Here is a 25,729-nt window from a genome sequence, read left to right as displayed (position 1 = left end):
AAGTCTGATGCTGAAGAATACCACAGAAACCTTTTCTTCTTTTCCTCCACAAGTGGAGATGAACATGTGATAAAAGCGAGTAAAAACAAAAGTCATGTTTGTGGTTTTTTTTTTTCTTTTTTAACGCTCTCTCTCCCATCAGGCCCCCCAGCACGGCCAAGTCCACCTCCATCGGGGGCCAGGACCCGACCTTGCAGCTGGACTGTAAGGGAGAGAGCACCGAGGCGTCGGCGCCGACACCGACACGAGGAAGCTTCAAGGAGTCTCCTCGCTCCTTCAAAGCCAAACAGTTGTCAGTACGCAGCGCAGGTAAACGACGTCTGAAGTCCTTTTTTTATAAATCACTCTGATCGGAACCTGATCAGGTTTTGTGACAAAGGACAAAGGCTGTGCGTCATAACCACGAGGCCACCTGCGCCCTCACTCTGTGTGAATGTGGGTCTTTCACAGGTTCTGGTTCTTTGGTGCTGCTCTTTCTTCATCTCTGCTCTGGTGCATCACACAGTTACCATGAAGAGTGACAGTGTGTGTGTGTGTGTGTGTGTGTGTCGTGCAGGTCTGCCTGAGGAGGGGGAGCGTGTGTCCAGTCCAGACGACGTCTTTCACTCGGGTCATGTCCGCAGCGCCAGCCAGCACAGCAAGATCTCAGGTCAGAGAGACGTCACTCATCAGAGCTTCAGTGTGACTGAACTCTTCATCCTGATTGGCTGAACCGTGTCTCGTTAAGAAGGAAGGAGATGTTTGGGCCACATGGCGACTCGAATGGCTGCTTCATTTTAGACGCCGTCTGATGTGACGTCAGCTCGATCATGAACACAGTTTGACTGATTTGAGAAAAGAGGAAAGTTTCTATGTAAAGACCGACTTCTCAGAAACCTCGGACTAGATGTTGGTTCTTAAATAAAAATAATTTGACTTGAAGATGAACAGAAGGACAAACAACGACTTGTGAAGAAACTTTGATTATTAGTTCTTTGAGTGCGACAGGAAGTAAGATGATAACCGTTTGAGTCAGTTAGCTTTTAAAAAGCGACTCTGCGGTCTGATTGGTTAATCTGTGTGATCTGGCGACTCTGCGGTCTGATTGGTTAATCTGTGTGATCTGGCGACTCTGCGGTCTGATTGGTTAATCTGTGTGATCTGGCGACTCTGCGGTCTGATTGGTTAATCTGTGTGATCTGGCGACTCTGCGGTCTGATTGGTTAATCTGTGTGATCTGTTCTCCAGGTTACAGCACCGCTCACTCTCGCTGCTCCAGCCTGAATGACCTCTGTCACCATAGAAACGCCTCCTCCAGCAGCAGCGCCTCCTGCAGCCTCGCCCACCCTTCCTCCTCCTCCTCCTCCTCTTCCACCCAGCCGCCTCCCTCCACCCCCACTGAGGCTGCCCAACAGGCCACGCCCACTAAACCAGAGAGACCTCCCCCGCCCTCCACAGCCGCTCTCCTGTCCAACAGATCCTCCAGGTACGCACACACATACGCACACACATACGCACGCACACACACACACACACACACACACACACACACACACGCTCCTACATGTTTTCAACAACACGTCTTCTATGTGTCATGTGACGTGTGAGGCATGTCTGGACACTGATAACTCGGCTCGAATCTCAGGTATGTGTAAACTACATGCCAGAAATTCCCCCGTGACCTCATGGCGCTCTGAAGTCACGGGGTGTGTGGCGGCGTGCTCTCAGAAACAGGAAGAACGGCTTCTATCTGCTGCTGTCACCAAAAACTCACGTTTGAAGGGTTTACTGCAGCAGCGGCGTGAGTTTGGCATCAAGACTAGAAAGCGTGCAGCTCCCGCCCTTTTCTCAAAGAGGCCACGCCCCCTAACACTACGCCTTGCAAAGTTGGACATTTCTGACACGTATTTGGAGACGGCCTCTAGTGGACATTTGAGGAACTGCAAGTTGTCTTCATGTTTCAGCTTTGGTTGCAAAGGGAAATCACCCCCCCCCCCTTTGTTGTTGTTTGTTTTCTTTCATCAGGAGGAAGAAGGACAACGTGCAGCGGCAGCCGAGCTGCGTGGACGACACTCGGATCGACGCCGACGACATCGTGGAGAAGATCGTCCAGAGTCAGAACTTTTCTGACAGCAGCAACAACGAAGGTCGGAGACACTCGGCAGTTTCACTTTGACAGATTTACTTCCAGCACGACGTGCTGTTACAGTTTTTTTCTTCTTCTCTTCCTTTGTCTCTCTGCAGTCAGCAACTTGAGACTGTTTGTCAGCAAAGATGGGACGACAGCGCTGAGCGGGACGCAGCTCGCCAACAGGTACGCTCTTTATTAGCATCACCTCCACGTTTGATCTGAATTATGAGGAAGAAGGAATCTCTGAAGCCGACTAACATGACAGCAGTCCTTTGCATCAGATGAAACGACTGAACCAGATTCTAAAATATGACGTGTTTGTGTTTCTGCAGAGGAACTCCTGGCACTTTTGAACCGGTCGTCATCGAGACGCACTGACACAAGCGTGACCCTGTCTGCAGCCTCGTCCTCTAGTTCACTACACCGCCACATCTGACCGTCCAGCTGTTTGTGCGAGTACGAGGAAAAGACACCGTGCAGACACGTGTCCGTGCACAGAGCTCGAAATAAGACTACTATGATATATATATATATATAGATATTTATCCTTTGGAGTATATTTAATGAGGTGGTGGGAGGTGAGTAAAGTATTGTATCTTCTCAAGGCAACACCAAATATGCAGTGTGTGCAAACATTTGTTATTCAAACTGTTGAATTAATGCAAGACTAAAGTTTCTGCTGTGTTTTGGTGTTAAAGGAGCATTATGTAACTCTGCCCCCTGGTGTTTAAAATGAGTACTGCAGTCTAAACTCTAATCATCACAGAGAGCTGCCCCCTAGTGTTTAAAATGAGTACTGCAGTCTAAACTCTAATCATCACAGAGAGCTGCCCCTAGTGTTTAAAATGAGTACTGCAGTCTAAACTCTAATCATCACAGAGAGCTGTCTGGCTCCGCCCCTCCTCTCTCACAGCTCTGCATGTGGTGGACACTGTAGCTTCAGTGTTTAGCCAGCTCTGCTCTCAGTAGGTTTGTTACATGTTGCTCCTTTAATGAGTCTAAACTGGAGACAAGTGAAACCAAAGCACAGAAATAACTCCATCGTGTCCTGATACTCGTGATTGAGTTTAATGAGATTGAATGGTGACGATGAAATGAGCGATTTATTTAAACTGGGTGAGTTTCTAAAGGGTCTTTGACCAGCGCGAAGTAACTTGAAGCTTAACCCTGAAGACCAATGCATTGTGGGAATTGTAGTGTAACACTGAAAAATCTGAGATAAACTGCATCAGGGGGGTTTTACCTGATCAGTGTGGAAATAATCATAAAGAGGCTCTCAGCGAGGACAGACTGAAGTGTTCCTTCTTTCGTTATATTTGATGTTAATTACTCAAACGTACTTATCTGAATATTTTGCACACGTGTTCTCCTCGGGGACGGCGGTTAAAGAACCACTAAAAGGAAACAGAGATTGGAGGATTCACTCCGTTTCTCCTCTCTTGCATGTTTTTATTTTATTTTAACAGAGTGAAACTTTAAAATGTTGTTTTTCTTCTTTCTAACTGCACAGACGGCGTGTTCACGTGGCTGGCCACGTGTCACCGTCTCACCTCGCCACGTCTTTGTTCACTCTTTGACTTTACTCGCTCCTGTAAACTGCGTCAGGTTTTCTTTTCCTTTAACTGAAGGTACAACGTAAGAACGCACACGCTCAGAGTCCGTGCAAAGCTGCAGAAAATATTCTAGAAGTTTTTATCCAACAGAAGACGTCTCAATGTATCGTGAACATTTGAGGACGCTGGCAGCCTCGTGGTTAATGCACACGCCCCGTGAACGGAGGCTGTAGTCCTTAAACCCGGGGCTGACCTTTGACCTCCTTTTCCCCCTCTCTCTCTCTCTCTCTCTCTCTCTCTCTCTCTCTCTCTCTCGTCCCTGTGTCGATAAAGGCATAAGAACAAAAACAAAACATGACACTCTATGCAGGCATCTCTGCTCTGGGATGTGGTGTTCGGGTTGGTGCACTAAGGCCACGCCCACTTTCTTGTAGGACACGCCTCCCTCAACTGTCAAATACTGTTGCTTAAATTCGAGCAGTGATTCAAGGCCGGTCTCGAGACCAGTTTTTCAAGGTCTAGGAATGAAAAGCATTTTGTCCTGGTCTTGTCTTGGTAGCAGACTAGGCGGACTTTGGATTTCAAATCAAGACCGGTCAGGATCCCCACTGAGACGCCATTTTAAGTCGTTATTGTGATTAGAAGGAAAACGCCTTTTTCTAAAAGACTAAATGAAACTTCCATTCATTTGTAGTTTGATTTTTATTCGTTACGTCTGCAACCTTACTGTGTTACGGCCTCGGTCTCGCTCTGCCTTGTTCTTGTCTCGTAGCACCCTGGTCTTGGTCTTGTCTCGTAGCACCCTGGTCTTGGTCTTGTCTCGTAGCACCCTGGTCTTGGTCTTGTCTCGTAGCACCCTGGTCTTGGTCTTGGTCTTGTCTCGTAGCACCCTGGTCTTGGTCTTGTCTCGTAGCACCCTGGTCTTGGTCTTGTCTCGTAGCACCCTGGTCTTTGTTAGTGCGGTCTTCACTATCAAATTCTTCAATTTCTTTTGATCATCGGGCGCACATTCAGCGTTGCCTAAAATAACTAAACAGATACAGAAACATTTTTTTTTGCTGGTGTTGTTTTACACGGACTTTGAAAAGTACCTTGAACGTTACATTGAGACCGTCTGTATAAAAAAGTGAATTAGATTCGACTCAACGTGAAGAAAGTTAGTACACGTGGTATTAAAGTGACTCATCCAGCAGATAAAGAACATTTATTAGTCCTGATTTGTCCTGATCAGTGACGGCCTGTATTCACTCTCCTGTCAGATCCTGTCAGAATACGAGCCTCGCGTTTCTGTTCAGAACCCCTGCACACTTTTTACCTTCAACTCCAACCATTGCACTTTGTAGTTTCAGACAGTTGTTTCGTGTTTGTGTAAGTTTACTGCAACATACTGACAAGAATCTGGGTGTGTGTGTGTGTGTGTGTGTGTGTGTGTGGGCTGCATTGAGGTCATTCCCACAGCTGCAGCAGCACAAAGCGTCCGTTGTCCTCGGACAGACAATTGACCATACTCACCGTTTTCCTCCGACCGTGTGATCAGTGCGGGACGCTCAGATTCTGGAGGAATGTGGTCGTGCTGTGTTCAGGGTTTCAGTTTCTTTAAGATCCCATTCTGATGGCACTTTGATGAAGTCGGCTTGGTTAGCCCATTAGCTACTTTTAGACAACAGCTCGGGCGCTCTCAGTGTGTGAGTGCGTCGTTCTCAGAGCCTGGAACAAAGCAGTGTGACTTTTAAGCATCCCATCTTAAGTGTGACATCAGAGGAAAATGGCCGCCTTGAGAAACTGGTGAATATACATTACACCCCCCCTCACAGCACTGTGTGTGTGAGTGTGTGTGTGTGTGTGTGTGTGTGTTTGAATGTAGCACTTCATGTGTGTGTGTGTTGTTTTTCAGACCAGCGGGCTGGTCCTGATGTTTGTCCGTGACAGTGGATATTTCACGGTCACGCGGGCTGAATGGCGTTTTGACAGCGACAGCTTTGCTTTTAATGCTTCGAGTTAAAGGGAACCGTTATCGTACTGTGAGTTTTTACTCTTTACACACGTACTCATTCCACGTCTTTGTGTTTGCATCGCAATGCTTCTGTGGTGAAAGGTTTTTATTTGTATTTTTTGGATCATTTGAAATCAAACTGTTATTCTGCATTTAAAAATGTTTTATGTACAGAGGACGGAGATTTAGTGAAAAGAAGAAACTATATAAACATTATAATTTATTAAAGGAATAAGGTTTAAAATGTTATGACTTGTACTCGTCTGTTATAATAAATGAATATAAAACACGATGAACAAGAACTTAAAGGCAGGGTTGGTCATTTTCCTCCTGATTCACTTTTTTAAGATTTTAGTTGAACGTGTTTTTAGGTCCTGACAGAAATTAATAACTCAGGTTCTCTGAAAAAGGATCAAAGTAAATCCATCATCTGTATCAGTTTGTAAGTCTGTAAAAACTTCAATGTCTGCCATGAGGCACCAATCTGATGAACTTTTAGAAAATGACCAAACCTGCCTTTAATGCGTGAATTAAAAATCTGACTTTTGTTTTTTCACCAAACGAAAGTAACTGCATCAAAAACAAATGTTTGTCCTCGTGTTCAAATGTTGGGGGTTATATGTTGAGGTCGCCGGGTGGTTTTGTGGTTTTCGATGAATTGTCCTTTTAATATCTCTTTTTTAAATGTCGTCCGTATTGGAGGACGATGAAACACGCCAAATAAAAAGTAAAAACTGAAATGATCAGAGTCGTGGTTCTTTGCGTCTCTTCACAGTGGACCTCAGTGTCACGGAGCGACTGAACCCGTGTGCACACAGCTAAAAAAACAACAAGAGAAGAAGAATATCAAAACGTAACTCTAGTTAAGGTAAGATGGGCTTTGTATGATAAGACTCGTTTACAGGTAGCAGCATGAAACATTTAAATGGATAAAGCAGAAATATCAAATATTTGCACAGTACGAAATGTAAACTACAGCAGAAATAAAAATACAGCACAGTGTGGAGTTTATGAAATATAAGTATTGTACAGTGTGGAGTATATAAAATATAAGTATTACACAGTGTGGAGTATATAAAATATAAGTGTTGTACAGTGTGGAATATATAAAATATAAGTATTACACAGTGTGGAGTAAATTATGGTAGAAACATAAAAGTATCAATATTGAATAGTATGAAATGTAAACTTTTTCAGAAACATTAAAAGGTTTTGCACAGATGAAAATGTAGAAATATAAAATAAATAATGCTCTGTGTGAGATGTAAATTATAGCAGAGATGTAAATAAATATTGCAGTGTGAAAGGTATAAAGGTGGGACGGTTCAGTGTGGATATGGCTGCTTCCTGAAGTCAAGGAGGATTTCCTTTGTCTTCGTGGCGTTCAGTTCAGGGTGGGCGGGGCTACATGTGTGTAGAGGGGGCACACACCCCTTTGGAGAGCCGGTGCTGAGTGTGCACATGGACACAAGTCGAGCATTTCAGACTACAGCTCTGCACAGAGGATCAACTCGCTCATCAGCCTCCAGCTACAGAAACAGCCAGCAAGCTCCAGTCCCCCTGGTTCTGTCTGCTTCCAACAGGCCGTACTGGGATGACTGGGAATAATATCCTCCTGGAAAGACTGGAAAATTGATGAGAATGGTCTGTTGATATTTTGAAAATGTAAGCAGATGATAAAAAAGAGCAGATGAAAGTTAATCTCATACAGCCTAACATGAGCACCACAACTTCTTGTCGGCTGTAATGTTCACGTTTTGTTCAACTAGTTTTGGATTGTGTTGATTTATTTAACCCTGGTCTTATATGTAACATGCAATATTATAAAAATACAGGTTTTAATCTTGTAGCATCTCTTTCACACCTTATTTATCTAGACAAATCATAAACTCTCATGTGTCACTACACCCTGATAATGACTATGATCATTCAACTACGCCAAATAAAATAAACTATCCATCGTAATCCATCTGGTTGAAAAAAAAAAAGGTTTATAGTTGTTGTTTTTTTGTTGCCATTGTTGTGACTATGTGGTGCTCTAACAATCAAGAGCTGTGAAGATACTTCAAGTCACACCTACCTACCTATCCTAGTAAGAGGATCCCAGTAATGAATGCCATTCACACGCCTTCATACTGGGCAATAAATGAGCACGTCGCCCCACTAATGACTATGATCACTGAACTATAACTTAGAAAACATATCAAACCACTGTGGCTCAGTGGGTAGCATTGTCGTCTCTCAAACTGGTAGCTCGAGGGTACGATGCCCAGCTCCTGTGACCAACATGTCCAATGTGTCCTTGGGCAAGACACTTCATCCCAAATTGCTCCCCCTGCTCCGTCACGGTGTATGCGGGTCGCTGCTCCTGTGGTCGACCGCTTGGCACGCTAATTGCCCCCACAGGGATAAATAGAGTTTCACAACAACAACAAAAAAACAATAACAATTACAAGGGAAGTGATATTTCATATTTTCCTTTTGAGTTTTAGGGAGTGGAGCTGGACTCGATTCCACAACCCAGTGGTTGAGGGACGCACACGCTACATGTTTGACCACTTTCCATAAAATGCATAATTTTGATTATTATTGGTAGAGTCCAAATCAAAGTAGCCACAAAAGGCAGATTAGAAAAAAAAACACTTAAGCTGTGAACAAATTGCGCTTAGCGAAAAAATATCTCATTTTTGCGTTTCCGTAGAAACAGCCACATAAAGCTAGCTGGCTAGCAGCTACGTTCTAGCTAGCGTTAGTCTACAGCTAACAGTCAAACAGATGTAGCTTACTTTCAATATTAATGCAGGTCGTTTAGAAAGTCCTCTTCATCCTCATTATCTCCCATATGTGGCAACACAATATCTGTGAATGTAATTTATTATTTCCACAACATGGACTACAAGATATTAAGACAGATACGAGATTTCCACCAATCAAATCGTAGTCAGAGTCTAATGGTCATCACCAGTGTCGGTGATGCTGATTGGAGGGTGTCTGTTTACTGGTCAATCCAAGACACATTAAAAGCACTAAATTCAGTTTGAATCTCTCAGGCGAGTTTTATTTTTTCTTCATACCACTGACAAAAGAACAATAGCTCTGCAAAAATCCTAACAGCTTGATGGTGTGTGTAGCTTTCTCGTATTGTTGATTTAGAGTGAATACTGAATTGACTGACTGTGTAGAAACATGTATTGATAGGCAAACAACAAATGACATTTTTATACACGCAGATTTTCAACAGCGGGTATCTTTCTTTAATAAAGCAACATCTAAAACACAAAGACAAACCTTTTAAAGTCACAAGATGATGAACTTAAAGCAGCTTGAGATTTGAATCTTTGATCACCACACATACATTACATTACATACATTGTTTTTTTAATACAGGACAAGATGTTTCCTCGTGTTGCTTGTTTCCCATGTGTGTTTTAATGTTTCATAGTCTTGTGTTTTTTTGAGTCTTTATTGTGTTTCCCTGTGTCCTCTTATGTTGCCTGTAAGTTTATTTCCTGTGTTGTTTTCAGTCTAGTCTTCAGTGTTTCCTGTTTTATTTTGTAATATCTGGTTTAGGTGTTGTCATTGTTGGGTTTTACTTTTTACTTGACCTCAAGTGTTCTGGTCTTGTGTTCTTTGCTCTCTGTGTTTCCTACCTGTGTGAGTGCCCTGATTGTCCTCACCTGTGTCATTAGTCTCACCTGTGTCTAATTACCTCATGTCTATGTAGCCTCTGTCTTTGTTACACTCCGTGTCGGTTCATTGTCTTTTATAGTTTTGTGGTCTGAGCCTTTGTTGTTTCGTCTCCCTGCTTCTTCTTTATTTTGTTTTTGCTCCGCTTGATTTTGGACATTTTGGAGTTTTTGTTTTGCCTTTTGCTTCATAATTTTTTTGTTTTTTTTGTTTTTTTTGTTTTCTACAATTGGGTCCTCCTCCTCGTTTTTCTACCCATTGTACACCACGAGACAGAAACAGTATGTTACAACATACATGTGCGACAGATAGCAACGATAGCGAGACACTATTTCAAACAAGCTCCAACAGCTTTCTGAAACTGAGAAGCAAGAAACACTGCATGCATTTCATTCATCTCTCTCTCTCTCTCTCTCTCTGTCTATATATATAAGATATATATATATATATATATATATATATATCTTGGCTTTCTCTACTTTCTAATCAATCATAAGTCTGCTCTGGTGCGCCTGGATTGAAATGTTTCATGTTCATACTGAGTTTTGTTATATTCATTTATATATATTATTTAGGGGGGCTTAAGAACATTTTAGGGAGGCTTCAGACCCCTATAATCGGCCTAATGACGCCACTGCTCAGAATAACATCAATAAACACTGAGAGAGTCCGACCGGGTTTATGAACTTGCTGCTCATCTCTTTTCTCCAGGTTAACATAACTCCCTGTCATCAAACAATGAGCCTTCACCCACGGAGAGCCCCCTGCCCCGGGTCTGACCAGTTCAAAATCCTGGAGGACTGAAGTCCCGTACTCAAGCCGGGCTACAGTACCGATAACCGGGCAGCCGACTCAACAAAGCCAGCGCTCAACCAGAGCTCATTTCTCAAAGTGTATTTTATAGCCTCCATGTTATAAAGTGGTGTTTGTGCTCAATAGACAGCAGGGCACGCTGCCATGGTGTTAATCAGTATGTGCTTTGATAATAAATCCACTTCCTCGTCCTCCTCATCTGTGAGCGTCCATCTGTAAAGACCTCAGCAGAGATTCAGTGAGACGCAGCCCGGGTCTGTCTGGATCCACACACAGCTGATTTCCTGTAAATGGAGGAGGGAGGGGCAACATGTAATCCGGGTTCATGATTAACAGGTAGGTCATCTGAGGAGGCGGGACGATGAAAGTGTTCAGTCAGTTAGACTCCATTTTAAAGGGACAGACAGTGAAGAGAGAAGTAAAGAGTGAAGCGGGGTGAGTGTTTATCCAGAGTTTTTATATCTTCACTTCTGTACTCTCAGTTTCCTCCTGTGAACTGAACACAGACAGTTTATAATGACGTCACTACTTACATTCATATGAGCTGTGTGTGTGTGTGTGTGTGTGTGTCAGTGTGTGTGTGTGTGTGTGTGTGTGTTTGTGTGTGTGTGTGTGTGTGTGTGTGTGTTAGATCAAACTGTCTCCTGTGTCTCTTGTGTTGATCTCTCAGTGAGTGTTTCTGTGTTTCCTCTCAGACTGACTTCAGATCAGATCATGGATGTGCGTTTAGAGGAAGAGGAGGACGGAGCAGAGTCTCCTGTACCCAGCTGTCTGTCTCTGAAGAGTGATGAGTCCAAAGATGAACTTCTATTCTTCAGTAAAGAATCTGGAGCCTCAGACTCAAAGTAAGTCTTCATACTAACTCCTTGTCTCCTCACATGTTTCCTTGTAGGTTCAGTCACCTTGTAAAGCTGTAATCTAAGAGGACTCTTACAAACCTTTGAACCTGCCCGTTATCCTCCTACTTCTCATTAGTACGTTTATTAGCAACAGAAGATGGCGCTCAGCACGGCCCCTGTTTAATTTTTTTTTTCTTCTTTTTTGTCAAATATTTGTATTGATTTTTTCATTGGGATGGGGACAAAACATACAAAAATACTCCAGATGCTCAACAGTATAACCCCACAAGTGCATCAACAGTAACAGTGGAGCATAATCATAAAATAATAAACCAAAGTCCATTACAGGGCAGCGCCCCTTCCTTAGAAACAACCCATTCACTAACAGCCATTCACACCACAATGACAAAGAGGACGAGTCAGTCAGAAGTCAAAACATATAAACAAGTGAAATAGTCCAACAAAATACTTAAAAAAGGAGAGAAGAAGAAACACAAAACAAAAAACAACCAACCAAACAAAAAAAGAGGGTGGGGGGGAGAAAATAAATAAACAAACTCAGAAGTTCATTGTTTTTCAGCTTCAATGTGCAAGGTATCTATATGAAGTAGAAAAGGCTGCCAGGTTTTTTGAAAGGCCTGTAGTGAACCGTTCAGGGAGAATCTAATCTTCTCAAGTCTAACGCAATGTAAAATCTCTTGAATCCATCTATTGTGTGTGTAAAGACTGTCGTCCAGAAACGAAGCCAGTCGCCCCTGTTTCAGTTTGTTCTTGTCTCTGTTTAGTCTTTTCAGCATCATCTGATATGATACTGTGAGCTCATACGTAAGAAGGTGTTTGAGAAAGCAGAGAGCCAAAGGAAAAGTCTGTGTGACAGCTAAAGTGTAGAGAAGATGATAAAGTGAGTCTTTACTTCAGCTGAGCTTCTTTAGCTGGGACTTTTTGAAGAGTCTTTAAGACCTTCTTGATCCAAAGCAGCGAGCACAAACACTTAAAGGAATCATGGTGTTCATGTGTTTCTGTTCATGACAGCAGTCAATATAACAAGTGAACAATGATTTGAACTGAACATTGAACTAAACATGGGAACATTTATGTCCCAGTCTGACCCAGGAGAGGAAAGATAAGATAATCCTTCATTCATCTGAGAAATTTACAGTGTCACAGCAGCAAAACAGGATAGCAGAAGAAAATCACACAGTGCAAAAAATTTAAATAGATAAAAAATGTAATTTTTCAAGTGTAGAAAAAATATGCATCAAAACAATAATTATAGAGCCAGTAAAAGCTAGAAGAATCCATAAAGAGAAGGACAACAAATGAAACCAGAACATCACTAAGGACACACTCACACTAGGTAATCTGTACCGTGACAAAGCAGGTTTGACCCCCAAAGTCCAGTTCCTTTGACTCGAGTGAGCGCTCTGATCTGTGGTCTTGGCCCGGCACGGATGGAAGAGGTGATCTGAGGCATGGTGCGGTTTCTCATGCACGAGCAGAAGCACGTAAACTCAACGTGAACATGAAGTATAATCCTGGAGTGTTATATCTGTTTCTGACTAAAGCCCCGTTCCCACAGAGCGGTCCGACTCGGTTCGTCTCGGTACGTCACGCGTTTTGCGGCGTTTCCAGAGACTAATCCTGGGAAAGATTCACAAATAACCGATCCGTACCGTCCCACTTTTTGGGACCCTTCCGTCGGGATGCCAAGAATATCGAGCCGACCTGAAAAGATGGAACTAAACACTGCAGTCCGCTGATTGGTTGAAAGAATCGTCACTTCCTGTGTGGCGTCGGCAAACAAAACACCGGCGTGTTTAAACTATTGACTGTAACACACAGCTGATTGTTTACGTCTGTATCACACAGCCTTCTCTGAAACAAAGCTGGATGAGTTCTTGATAGACAGACAGACAGACAGACAGACAGACAGATAGATAGATACTTTATTGATCCCGAGGGAAATTCAAGGTATCCAGTAGCAGTATACAGACAGGCAGGACACAAGACATTAGTTACAATACACACCCGCTGTCCCCCCTCCCCTCTGTATACAATAAACCCCCAAACGAGATTTAGCAGCCCCTATGTGACTAAGAGTAAATATAATTACAGGTTAAACCTGTGCAGTTAGCATTAGCATTAGACTTAAAACTTATATAGCATAAAAGAGTCACATGACAGTGACAGAGGAGATGAACTGCTGGATGTCTTCCAGTGCTAGTTTTGTTTGTCGCGTTTTTCTCCTTTGTTGAAGTTATTATTTAGTGGTTCGCTGTTAGCTGCTATCGCATGATGCTATTACGTAGTGGCTATCGGCATCCGGCTTAAACACGCCTACCAAATAGGGCACGGGTGGCTGTGGAAACACAAACGGGATCAGGCTGAATCACACCAAACTGGACCAAACTGGACTGATCCGTACTGGACTGCTGTGTGGAAACGGGGTGTAAATGACTCAAAATAATCCTCAAAGTCCTTCAAGTAGCTGTCATGTTCTCCGTGTTGTTCTCTGATGTGCGGACGCAGACTTTACCTCACGTTAGTTCATAGTCTGCCTGTGTTGTAAACTAAGTACGCTTCAAGTTCACATGAAGCCGTGCATGTGTTGTATTACCATGTTATGAAGAAGAGGTTACCGTGCTCAGGCCTGGTTAGTCCTGGAGCAGTGTGAGTGGAGGCCAGCGGGGGAATGAGGAGGGGGGTCAGTCGTTGGGTCAACTGGACCTAGAGTGAGTTCACCCTGATACTGATGATCCAGCACAATGTAATTCACAATGTTTCACCACGTCTAACCTGAGTTCAAAGGTGGACTAACCCGAGCTCAGCTGTCTGAAGTGAAACAGTGGATGACAGGATCAGACTCTTTGATTCTCTGACTGTGAAGAAGCTGCACATGGTGTTCAGTCTGACTGAATCAAATGAATCCAAACAGAAGAAAGAAGGTGTTACCTGCTCTCTGTGATCATCTGACTCTTTAGATTGTGTTTGATAAATCTTCATATTTTCTATCAGTCAACCATCAGTTTAGTTCTAAAGACATGTCTTCACAGGGGGACGAAGAGGTCTCATGTTAGAGAGGAGCAGACGTCCTGTCCTGGGTGTCAGGACGTCCTGAAGGATCCCGTCTCTGCCAGCTGTGGACACTGGTTCTGCAGACAGTGCATCACCTCATACTGGGACCAGTCTGGTTCAGCAGGAGACTCGTCCTGTCCTCAGTGTGGAGCAAGATCCATACCAGGATCTGGACTGCAGACAGTCAGTCAGAGCAGCACTGAACCAAGTAAGACTGTACACCTTTGTGCTTCTGGGATCTCCTCCTAAAACACGACTTTTATTGGTCAATGTCAAAAGTCTAGGAATTAAAACTCTTTTTACTTCTTTACTTACTCTTTTTACCTCTTTTTACTAACCATCTGAAAACAATAATCAGATTCTATCATTCTCTCTTTCAGTAGATAGAGGTCAGCAGGAGGTTTTAGATCAACATAAGGTCAGTCTGAGGATGAGATGTGAACGTGTGACTGAAGGAAGTGATGAAACAGGAAGTAGAATCCACCTCAACAAGATCTACCCTGAGCTCCATATCACAGAGGGGCAGAGAGAAGAGGTGAACACCCAACATGAGGTGAGACAGATGGAGACAAACTCTAAAAAGAAGAAGACTCTCCATGAGACTCCAATCAGGTGCCAGGACATCTTTAAAGCCTTACCCGACCAACAGGAACCAAAGACAGGAGCTCAACCCCACCAACAGGAACCAAAGACAGGAGCTCAACCCGACCAACAGAAACCAAAGACAGGAGCTCAACCCGACCAACAGGAGCCAAAGACAGAAGCTCAACCCGACCAACAGGAACCAAAGACAGAAGCTCAACCCGACCAACAGAAACCCATCAGAGTGGTTCTGACAAACGGCGTGGCTGGTGTTGGAAAAACCTTCTCAGTGCAGAAGTTCACTCTGGACTGGGCCGAGGGCTCAGAGAACCAAGACGTCAGTCTGCTGATCCTGCTTTCATTCAGGGAGCTGAACTTGATCAGAGATGAGCGCTACAGTCTTCTTGAGCTGCTCCGTGTTTTCCATCCAACATTACAGAAGGTGGCAGCAGAGACGCTCGCTGTCTGTAAACTGTTGTTCATCTTTGACGGCCTGGATGAAAGCAGACTGTCATTGGACTTCACAAACAGGGAGGTTGTGTCTGATGTCACACAGAAGTCATCGTTAAACACACTGTTCACAAACCTCATCAAGGGGAATCTGCTCCCCTCAGCTCTCATCTGGATCACTTCTCGACCTGCAGCAGCCAATCAGATCCCTCCTTCATGTGTTGACAGGGTAACAGAAGTACGAGGCTTCATTGACGCCCAGAAGGAGGAGTACTTCAGGAGGAGGTTCAGTGATGAAGATCTGTCCAGCAGAATCATCTCACACATCCAGACATCCAGGAGCCTCCACATCATGTGTCTGATCCCGGTCTTCTGCTGGATCACTGCCACAGTTCTGGAGCACATGATGAGCACAAAGCAGAGAGGAGAGCTGCCCAAGACCCTGACTGACATGTACTCACACTTCCTGCTGGTTCAGACACAGAGGAAGAAGAACAAGTATGGTGAGGGACATCAGATGAGTCTACATGAGCTGACAGAGGCCGACAGGGAAGTTCTTCTGAAGCTGGGGAGGCTGGCGTTTGAACATCTGGAGGACGGAAACATCATGTTCTACCAAGAAGACCTGGATCGGTGTGGTCTGGATGTCACAGAGGCCTCTGTGTACTCAGGAGTTTGTACAGAGATCTTCAAATCCGAGTGTGTGATCTTCCAGAAAACAGTCTACTGCTTTGTTCATCTGAGCGTTCAGGAGTTTCTGGCTGCAGTCTACATGTTCCACTGTTTCACCAACAGCAACACAATAGTAGTGGAGGCTTTTCTGGGAGAAACACATGTAGATTCAACTCTTGATGTTCTTCTAAATAAATCAATGGAGAAATCCCTGAAAAGTAAGAACGGTCACCTGGATCTGTTTGTTCGCTTCCTTCATGGTCTTTCTCTGAAGTCAAACCAGAGACTCTTAGGAGGCCTGCTGGGTCAGACAGACAACAGTCCAGAAATGATCCAGAGAGTCATCAACAACCTGAAGAAGATGAACAGTGAAGATATCTCTCCTGATAGAAGCATCAACATCTTTCACTGTCTGACGGAGATGATGGACCTCTCAGTCCATCAGGAGATCCAAAAGTTCCTGAAGTCAAAGAGAAGATCAAAGAAGGAACTCTCTGAGATCCACTGCTCTGCTCTGGCCTACATGCTGCAGATGTCTGAGGAGGTTCTGGATGAGTTTAACCTGAATAAGTACAAGACATCAAACCAGGGACGATGGAGACTGATTCCAGCTGTGAGGAACTGCAGGAAGGCAAAGTAAGTCCAGATGTGATGAACATTATAAATCAGTGTCATGTACAAATTTACTATTTCAAACATAATCCTCTCTGTTCACCAAAAACTGTTCCTCTGTTAATGTTCAGGATAAACAGTCAGTCATAGTTTTTTCACAGCTGATGTTTTTTATCTTTTTGTCCTGAGTTCATAAATATCTTTGATAGTTTTTTGTGAACACATTCAGGAGAGAATTCCCAAAGAAGTGACTGAGATGTGTGATAGTGTTAATCCCTGAAAAGAGAGATATCAGATGCTGTGAGTGCCCCCTTCCAGCCTCTGCAGGCATTACTAATCAATCATGAGCATCATCTCTGAACATCTCAGCAGGTAGATCACAGATAAACTGTTCCTACAGGAGATCCTTCACCTCACTACATTTGATTCTTTGCTGACTTGTTTGATTTCTGAATCATTCTGCAGCAGTCTCTGTATTTTCACGTTTATAGAAGTGAGCCAGACGAGAATGAGATGGTCCTCCTCCAGAGTTACTGTTCAATGAGTTTCAAATGCTTTTCTACTGCAGAGAGAGTCCTCTGAATAGATCACACTTCAGATCACAGACTATAGATGAAGAATATTTGAGAGGAAGGAGGCTACACCAGTTCCAGGGAATAAGTCCAACTCAGTGGTTTGTCTGTAAGGACCAAGGAGCTCAGATCTTTCCAGTCCAATCGATTATTCTCCAGTTCAGTTCAGTTCAGTTTAGTTCATTGCCATTTGTAGTAAAAAAAAAAAAACACATTGGAAAGGATGTGCAAGAGTTAAAACGGTACAACTACACAAGGAGATAAGAGAAAAAGTTTCAAAAACAAACAATGAAAATAAGGAAAATAACAGAGACAGTAGAGCCACATGAGAAACATACACTTTGATCAAACGTGTTTGCTCAGGCTGCGTACAGCGCATGGAAAGAAGCTGTTAGCATGATGGGATGAAGTGCATTTAATTGAGCGATACTGACTGCCTGAGGGAAGAGGAGCACAAAAGCAAGATGACCTGAGGGGTCCTTGGTGATGCTGAGGGAGCGTGACATGATTCTATCATTGTAAATATCTTCTCGACATGGCAGGCTGACACCAATCATCCTGTCTGCACGATGAACAACTTTGTTTCAGGATTTTCTCCTGCACAGTGAGATTCCCAAACCAGACAGTGAGCGAGCTGGTGAGGAAGCTTTCAATAACACTGTTGTAAAAGCTAAGCAGGATGTTTGTTTAAAGTGAAGAAAAGACGCTGTTGAGACCTTTCAATGATGTTACTGGTGTTTAAGTGCCAGCTGAGGTCATCTGAGATAGTGACACCAAGAAATTTAAAACTCCTCACCATCTCAACTGGCTCGCCATTTATGAAAATGGGAGAATGGGGTAGATTTCCCCGTTTAAAATCAATGACTAACACCTTCGTTTTTGAGTTATTCAGGATTAGATGGTTTGCTTCACTCCATCTGACTCATTTTTGGAACCTCTGATCTGTAGTGCGATTTGTTATTTGAGTTGATGAGTCCTATAACAGTAGTGTCATCAGCATATTTAACAATGACATTATCATGATGCAAAGCAGCACAGTCATAGGTACACAGTGAGAAATGCAATGGGCTTAAAACACAGCATTGCGGTGACCCAGTCCTGAAGACAATTTCATCAGGTAGACAATCTCTGATACGAACTCTTTGAGGTCTCAGAGACAAGAAACTAAAAATCCATTCACAGATAGCATCACACAGACCAAGGCTCTGCAGTTTGCCTATTAGGTTTGAAGGGATAGTAGTGTTAAAAACAGAATTATAGTCTATAAAAAGCATCCTGACATAGGATTTACCCTTGTAGTGTTCATACACAGTGTTCAGGGCCACAGATATAGCATCATTAACAGATGAATTTTTTCCTATAAGCGAACTGCAGGGGATCCAAGGAGCTGGGAATCTGTTAATGTAGTCAAGCACAGGCCGCCCCAGACATTTCATTAGCACTGAGGTGAGTGCAATAGGTCTGTAGTCATTGTGACAGGTCACCTCTGACTTCTTAGCTTCAGGTATAATGGTTGATTCCTTGAAACACCTAGGAGCAGTGCAGTGTTCCAGCGACATGTTAAACAAGTCTGTGAGAACAGGGGCAAGCAGCGCAGAGCAGAATCTGGCGACACGTGGAGGGATATACGGGACCGGCAGCTTTTTTTGGCTTGGTCCTGGACAAAGTAGTTTGGACTTGCTGAAGTGACACAGACAGCCCTCTCTGGTCACTAGAATCGGAGGGGATGAATTCAGCAGCCTCAGTGTTTGCAGCATCAAAGCGAGCGATCTTGAGCTGCAGTGACATGGCTTTTAGGTTTGTAAGAAGTAATGGTATTCAGACCCTGCCACATTTGACGGGGTCGTTACCAGAGATGTGACCCTCAATCTGCTCACCGTAGGAGCGCTTACCTGCTTTAGTTGACCACTCAAGTGAGTATCTGGCCAGCTGATAGCTAGTGACATCACCAGATTTAAAAGCATTGGCACGGGCCTTGAGTTTGAGTCTGACGTTGTTATTGATCCACGGTTTTTGGTTGAAGTGTTGCTTAGCAACCTTACGTGGGATACATAGTTCTGTACAAAAGTCAATATATCCAGTGCCCGCATCACAGTATTCTTCCAGGTCATCAGATTTAAAAACAGACCAGTCTTTAACATCAAAACACCCTTGCAGTTGAGAGTCAGCATCTTTAGACCAGCATTGGATAGAGCGTACAGTTGGTTTGACTAATCTGTTCTTCTGTACATATATGGATAAGAGAAGAATAGACAGATGATCGGACTTACAGAAAGACGGTCTTGGACAAGACCGGTCAGCTGCCTTTATGTTGCTGTAACAATGGTGTAAAGTTTTCTTTCCTCTTGTAGGGTGTTTTACATGCTGATAGTAACAGGGAAGGACTGATTTAAGAGGACAGTGATTACAATCTCCAGCTGCAATAATCACTGCGTCAGAGTGTGAGCTTTCATATTTATGAATTATATCCACCAACTTGTTAAGTGCGGCTGGGGCGTTAGCCCGTGGATGAATGTACACAGCCAGTAAAAAAACAGTTGCAATCTCTCGAGGAAGATAAAAGGGGCGACATTTGATGACCAGGCATTCAAGGTTAGTGGTGCAGGTTTTGTTCATAATTACAGCATCCTTGCACCAACTTTCATTAATAAGGAGGCACACACCTCCACCTTTCCTTTTGCCGGTGTGTTCTTTCTGACAGTCCGATCGGAAAGAAGAAAAACCCTGCTGTAGGAAAGCCGGTGTCGCTGTCAAGCAACGTCTTCGTCGGGCAGAAGACGGAGCAGTCTCTCGCCTTGATATCCAACAGCAGCAAGTGTCTCAGAAAGGGAAAAATTGAACACAATGAACAAACAATACGACATACATAGGAGAGCTCTTGCAACGTCACCATACGTCGGCGCAAAGAGTAACATATGTCATCAATCGTCACGTCATAATCCAAGTTACAAATCAGTAATTTTATTACTTCAATTAAAACATACTACAGATTTAAAGATATGACTAAACCACAACCAAAGTAAATCAGTAGATAAATAAATGAACTCATTCACTGCTACTTATTGGACTTCAACAAAGTAAACTTCCATCTTAAGCTCACAGTCCAAACTATCAGGATTGATGAGACATTCACATGCAGTCAGCTCCATTGTTCCCAAACAGTTCACAGCAGGTGAGCTGGCTGCCTTTATCAGCTCTGAAGCTCCGCCCATCCAGGAAACATAAAGCCAGGTAGAGGAGAGTGAGAGAAGGAGGGGGGATTTTACACCATAGACATGAAATAAAACTCCATTAGTTTCTATTCATCAGTAACATTTAGTGAATTATTGACAGGTGAAGAATTTGCAGGTTTGAAAACCAGTGATGAGACTTTTTGTGTCAGTGACAGATTCCACTGATGTGTAAAGTTAAGACCAAACAGGACAAACTGTTTAATCATCAGATGTGAGACGTGAATATCAAACTCTTCTTTGATAAGTCATGTTTCTCTATTTTATGTGTCACTACAGACTTTCTTACTGTGAACTCTCAAAGACTCACTGTGACGTCGTGGCCTCAGCTCTGAAGTCCAACCCCTCCCATCTCAGAGAGCTGGACCTGAGTGACAACAACCTGCAGGATTCAGGAGTGAAGCTGCTGTGTGAGGGACTGCAGAGTCCAAACTGCAGACTGGAGACTCTGAGGTCAGATCACTGACTGTAATATTTATATGAATTTCAACACATATTTTATTCATCCAGGCACATTTAAGAAAAAAATAATAAGTACTTCACACATTTACTCAATGAAAACAAGTTTCAATCTTTTTAAAAGATTCAAAAACCTTTCTTTCATTTCTGACCATGCAATAACACATTCCATACTTCAGGCTTTGACTACAGATACTGAGAAACATTGATATTAAAGGTATCTGCCTTTTACTCTAGGTCATACATTACAAGCTGTTGTTGGTGTTACAAGGTCATTGAACATACATGAAATCCCATGCTGTAGAATACAGATAACATGTAATCTGCATAGCACAAAAGATCAAAAACTGAATTGTTATCAATTAAATTATTGTGGACAAAGTTTAGTTTGTGCTTGTCAAAATAATCTTAATAATAATCAGTCCATGCTGTGAAATAAGTCAAATAAAGTTCCACATTTTTTCTGGATAACAGATTTATTTGTTAAGTGAGAAATGTGGTACCTTCTTATCACTTTGTTATGGTTAGGCATTTTCTATTGTTAAAAGTTTTTAATTTTCCTTTTTTTTAATTTTTAATAATTGTTTGAATAATTGAACAATATTGTTAGTAGTTCCATTCACACACATCAAATAGCTGAAAGGGTAAGAGTGTATAAATCGTAAGATGAAACACGTCTGTTGAACATTTTCTTCACAATGTTTGATGCATTTCTAAAAGGTGATCAGAGAAATATAGTTTTCTGGACAACGCAAAAACAAAATTGTAATTGCTCGAGACTTTTAGACAAAAAAAACAAGACAAGACAAATGACAAACAACCATCAACACAAATCAGGCCTAGTCAGTCATTTCTTCATCGTCATGTGTTATTTCAGCCAACTCTATAATATCTAACATGGCTTTTTCACGGTCAACTTCGATTCAATCTGCAAGTAGCAATAAATGACTCTGTATTTCTGTATCGATACTTCTTCCAAAACAACGCATGTCCATAAAATCAGCTTTTCCACAAAATCACCAGCTGCTATCACCCACTAATTGAGCACATCTTCACAAACCTAAAAGAATTACTCTCACATGGTTGACACAATTAACAGATATATCCACAAATTTATTAAGATGAATGAATCCATGAAAATACGTACTATCAAGTACCAAACAGCTCCACCAGGTGGAGCCTCTGTTCTGTTCTGAGTGTGTGATAGAAAGAGTTGTTGATCTCTGACATCCATCTTCATGTGTGTGAGACGGTGAGAGGACTCTGACCCTCAGTGAGGAGTTGGTGCAGGTCCCGTCTTTATATCACTGCTCATGTTTGATGAGTGAATATAGAGCCGTAGAGACCTGGCTCTGTGTGCTCCATATCAAGTCTTGGAGAATTAAAGTGCCGTGTGGAAATCCCCACTCTGCTGTCTGTCAGCTATCTGATGCTAACCAGCTATCCAGGGACTTATGCTAAATGCTACCTGCTGCTAGCTTCTCCACCTGTAGCAGCCACGTGACCTGATGATGTCAGTGATGATGTCACTGGTCCAGAGTGAACTCATTCATCCTCTCTTTCATACCGTTCATGTTTTTTATGATCTTATATCAAAACAAACTCTGTGATTTAAACGCACTGTGAGGAGGTTTGATCTGCTGATGAAACACATTCAAAGTAATCTGGATTTCTCTTGATGATTGTCTAAAGTCAATGAGACCACCAACATTATACATCCTGTGTATCCTTCTCACCTGTGCGCCGACGTGAGTGGCTGCATATTCAGTAGCTTCGTCCCTGTCGTACTCGTCGTGATATGTTATTCGTTTGTCTTGGCTCTGTGCCAACTTCTACTTTTATAGTTTTATAGTTTTTATAGTACACTTTCAGTGTATAACTTTATGTATCCTATGGATACTTTTTCGTGTTTTCGCGGAAATAGCAGCGGAAAACTTTCTTATTCAAGGGAGACGCTGCTCTCACTCCGGTCAGCGGGACAAGCCGGCATCGTTCATCCGATACCAGAGGAGCTGAAGCGGAGGTACAGAGGCTGTCGAGCTGGGGCTCTGCTAAAGGCTAAGCTAGCGGCTAAACGATGGAGGTACAAGCCCTCGGTTCCGGTGATAGTTATGGGGAACGTAAACTGTCTAACCAACAAGACAGACGAGCTGGCTGCTCTCGTGAGGAACAACCGGACATTTAGAGAGTGCAGTTTAATGTGCCTCACAGAAACCTGGCTGACTCAAAACACCCCGGACGCTAACGTGGATATACCGGGCTTTACTACAGTGAGAGCGGACAGAGACACGAAATGCAGCGGAAAACGGAAAGGAGGAGGACTCGCGCTGTTTATTAACAACAGATGGTGCCACCATGGACATATCACGGTGAAGGAGGCAACGTGCAGCAAAGACATCGAGCTGCTGGCGGTAGGTCTCCGTCCTTACTACATGCCCAGGGAGTTCTCTCACGCGATCATGGTTGCTGTTTACGTCCCACCCCGTGCACACCCCGAGACTGCGTGTGACGTCATCCACTCTAACATCGCGAGATTACAAACGCTGCACCCGGATGCTTTCATCGCCATCTCAGGGGACTTTAACCATGTTACATTGAACTCCACACTACCGGACTTTCACCAGTTTGTAAGCTGTCCCACCAGGAAGAACAGGACAATAGACCTCCTGTATGCAAACGTGAAGGACGCCTACACTGCCACCCCCTTCCCACCACTGGGTAAGTCTGATCACAACCTGGTCCTACTAAAGCCACAGTACAAGACAAAGATCCAGAGACAACCGGTAACAACACGCACCTTCAGAAAGTGGTCTCCTGAGGCAGAGGAGGCTCTCAGAGACTGTTTTGAGACAACTGACTGGAGTGCTCTGCAAGAGACCCATGGTGATGACATTGAGGGGGTCACACACTGCACAACTGACAACATGAACTTCTGTATGGACGTTGTGGTTCCCACTAAAACTGTGCGCTGCTTCCCGAATAACAAGCCCTGGATCACCAGCGATGTCAAGGAGATCCTTAACAGGAAGAAAAGGGCATTCAAGGAGGGAGACCAGGCAGAGCTGAAGCGTGTGCAGGGGGAACTCAAGGTCAGACTCCGAGAGGCAAAGGAGGAGTACAGAAGGAAGGTAGAACAGAAGCTGCAGCAGAGCAACATGAGGGAGGTCTGGGAGGGCATGAAAACCATCACAGGCTGCAAGAAGAAAAACAACAACGCAGAAGACGGGGACCCTGAGAGAGCAAACCAGCTCAACTTGTTTTTTAACAGGTTCGACAGCCCCGTCGCTGCAGCCAGTGCCTGTCTCCCCAGCACCCCTCTACACTGCACATCTGACACTGTGGTCAGCAGCACCGGTGCACCACAGGGGACTGTGCTCTGCCCCGTCCTGTTCACCCTGTACACCTCTGACTTCCAGTATAACTCTGAGCTCTGCCACATGCAGAAATACTCGGACGACACTGCGATAGTTGCTTGTGTCAGGGATGGACAGGAGGAGGAGGAGTACAGGAGCCTGATCGATGACTTTGTGACGTGGTGCAGTAACAACCATCTGCAGCTAAACACCTCTAAGACCAAGGAGATGGTGGTGGACTTCCGAAGGAACAAACCACATCTAGAACCTGTTTCCATCGGGGGGGTCGACGTGGAGGTGGTCAGGACCTACGGGTACCTGGGGCTGCAGCTGGATGACAAGCTGGACTGGTTGCCTAACATGGACACTACCTGCAGGAAGGGACAGAGTCGTCTGCACTTCCTGAGAAGGCTGGGGTCCTTCAACATCTGCAAAAAGCTGCTGCAGATGTTCTACCAGTCTGTGGTGTCCAGCGTCCTCTTCTACGCCGTGGTGTGCTGGGGAGGAAGCTGCAAGAAGAGGGACGCAGCACGCATGGACAGACTGGTGAGGAGGGCCGGCTCTGTGGTGGGTACAGAGCTGGACTCACTGGTGACAGTGGTAGAGAGGAGGTCTCTGGACAAAATGCTCTCCATCATGGACAACACACACCACCCTCTGCACAGCACCTTCACCGGCCAGAGGAGCATGTTCAGTGACAGACTGCAGTCACAGTCGTGCTCCACGGACAGTCTCAAGAACTCTTTTCTGTCCCCCTATAGGCCATAAGACTGTACAACACTTCACTGTCACAGCAGGGAAGAAGCACACGGTGAACCCTGGACTCTTTTTTTCACTTTTTTTCTCACTCCTCATCTGCACTGCTGACCTCAGAGTCAGCCTCCAGTTGGACACTTTAATGCATATTGATAGTCACCTTACTTAGCACAGGTCACTTTAAGATAATCACCCTAATCATGTCTGGTTTCATCCTACTGTTGTGTTATGCTACATCTGTAATGGTTGACATGATCACCCTAATTAGGTCAAGTTTCACTCTATTGTCTTCAACACTTAATGCTAATCTGCTCCTCAATAGTTGGGTACTTAATGATAATCACCCAAATCACTCCTGGTTTCACCTTATTGTTTTGGACACTTAATGCTAATGCTTAATGCGAATGTTAATGCACTCCTGCATTGACTGTTTAACGACTGTACTCACACCTCTGGCATAAGCTCAAAGACCTCTAGTTTCTAGAAGGTCAGCCTTTGTTTCCAAGGCCCTTTAACTGTCTACAGGTCTCTTTTAAACAGCACACATGATTCTCTCTCCTCACAGGTTAGGTACATTATGCTATATAAGTTTTAAGTCTAATGCTGATGCCAACTGCACAGGTTTAACCTTTACTCTTAGTCACATAGGGGCTGCTAAATCTTGTTTGGGGGATTATTGTATAGAGAGGGGAGGGGGTACAGCGGGTGTGTATTGTAACCAATGTCTTGTATTGTAACCAATGTCTTGTGTCCTGCCTGCCTGTATACTGCTACTGGATGCCCTGAATTTCCCTCGCGATCAATAAAGTATCTATCTATCTATCTATCTATCTATCTATCTATCTATCTATCTATCTATCTATCTATCTATCTATCTATCTATCTATCTATCTATCTATCTATCTATCTATCTATCTATCTATCTATCTATCTATCTATCTATCTATCTATCTATCTATCTATCTATCTATCT

The 25,729-nt window shown here is 43.7% G+C and overlaps 2 protein-coding genes across 2 annotated transcripts in view; both read left to right on the top strand.

The window, feature by feature from the left end:
- The window catches only part of eeig1b (estrogen-induced osteoclastogenesis regulator 1b), a 13,150-nt gene extending 10,146 nt beyond the window's left edge, over positions 1 to 3,004 (top strand). Inside the window, exons 7-12 of the mRNA XM_079364650.1 lie at positions 143 to 309; positions 557 to 649; positions 1,228 to 1,465; positions 2,005 to 2,126; positions 2,224 to 2,293; positions 2,443 to 3,004. Of these exons, the coding sequence (XP_079220776.1) occupies positions 143 to 309; positions 557 to 649; positions 1,228 to 1,465; positions 2,005 to 2,126; positions 2,224 to 2,293; positions 2,443 to 2,488 (736 nt within the window). The 3' untranslated portion in view covers positions 2,489 to 3,004. The remainder of the gene's footprint in view (positions 1 to 142; positions 310 to 556; positions 650 to 1,227; positions 1,466 to 2,004; positions 2,127 to 2,223; positions 2,294 to 2,442) is intronic.
- Positions 3,005 to 11,397: 8,393 nt separating this feature from the next.
- The window catches only part of LOC306836628 (NACHT, LRR and PYD domains-containing protein 3-like), a gene marked incomplete at its 5' end in the record, with an annotated part of 41,995 nt that continues 27,663 nt past the window's right edge, over positions 11,398 to 25,729 (top strand). The window contains 3 exons of the mRNA XM_079363804.1: positions 11,398 to 11,413; positions 14,451 to 14,719; positions 14,885 to 16,410. Of these exons, the coding sequence (XP_079219930.1) occupies positions 11,398 to 11,413; positions 14,451 to 14,719; positions 14,885 to 16,410 (1,811 nt within the window). The remainder of the gene's footprint in view (positions 11,414 to 14,450; positions 14,720 to 14,884; positions 16,411 to 25,729) is intronic.

Source organism: Symphodus melops (assembly GCF_947650265.1).
Source record: "Symphodus melops genome assembly, chromosome: 16".
Taxonomy (NCBI): Eukaryota; Metazoa; Chordata; class Actinopteri; order Labriformes; family Labridae; genus Symphodus; species Symphodus melops.
The sequence above is the reverse complement of the archived record's forward strand: the minus strand, read 5'-3'. Positions and strand labels throughout refer to the sequence as shown.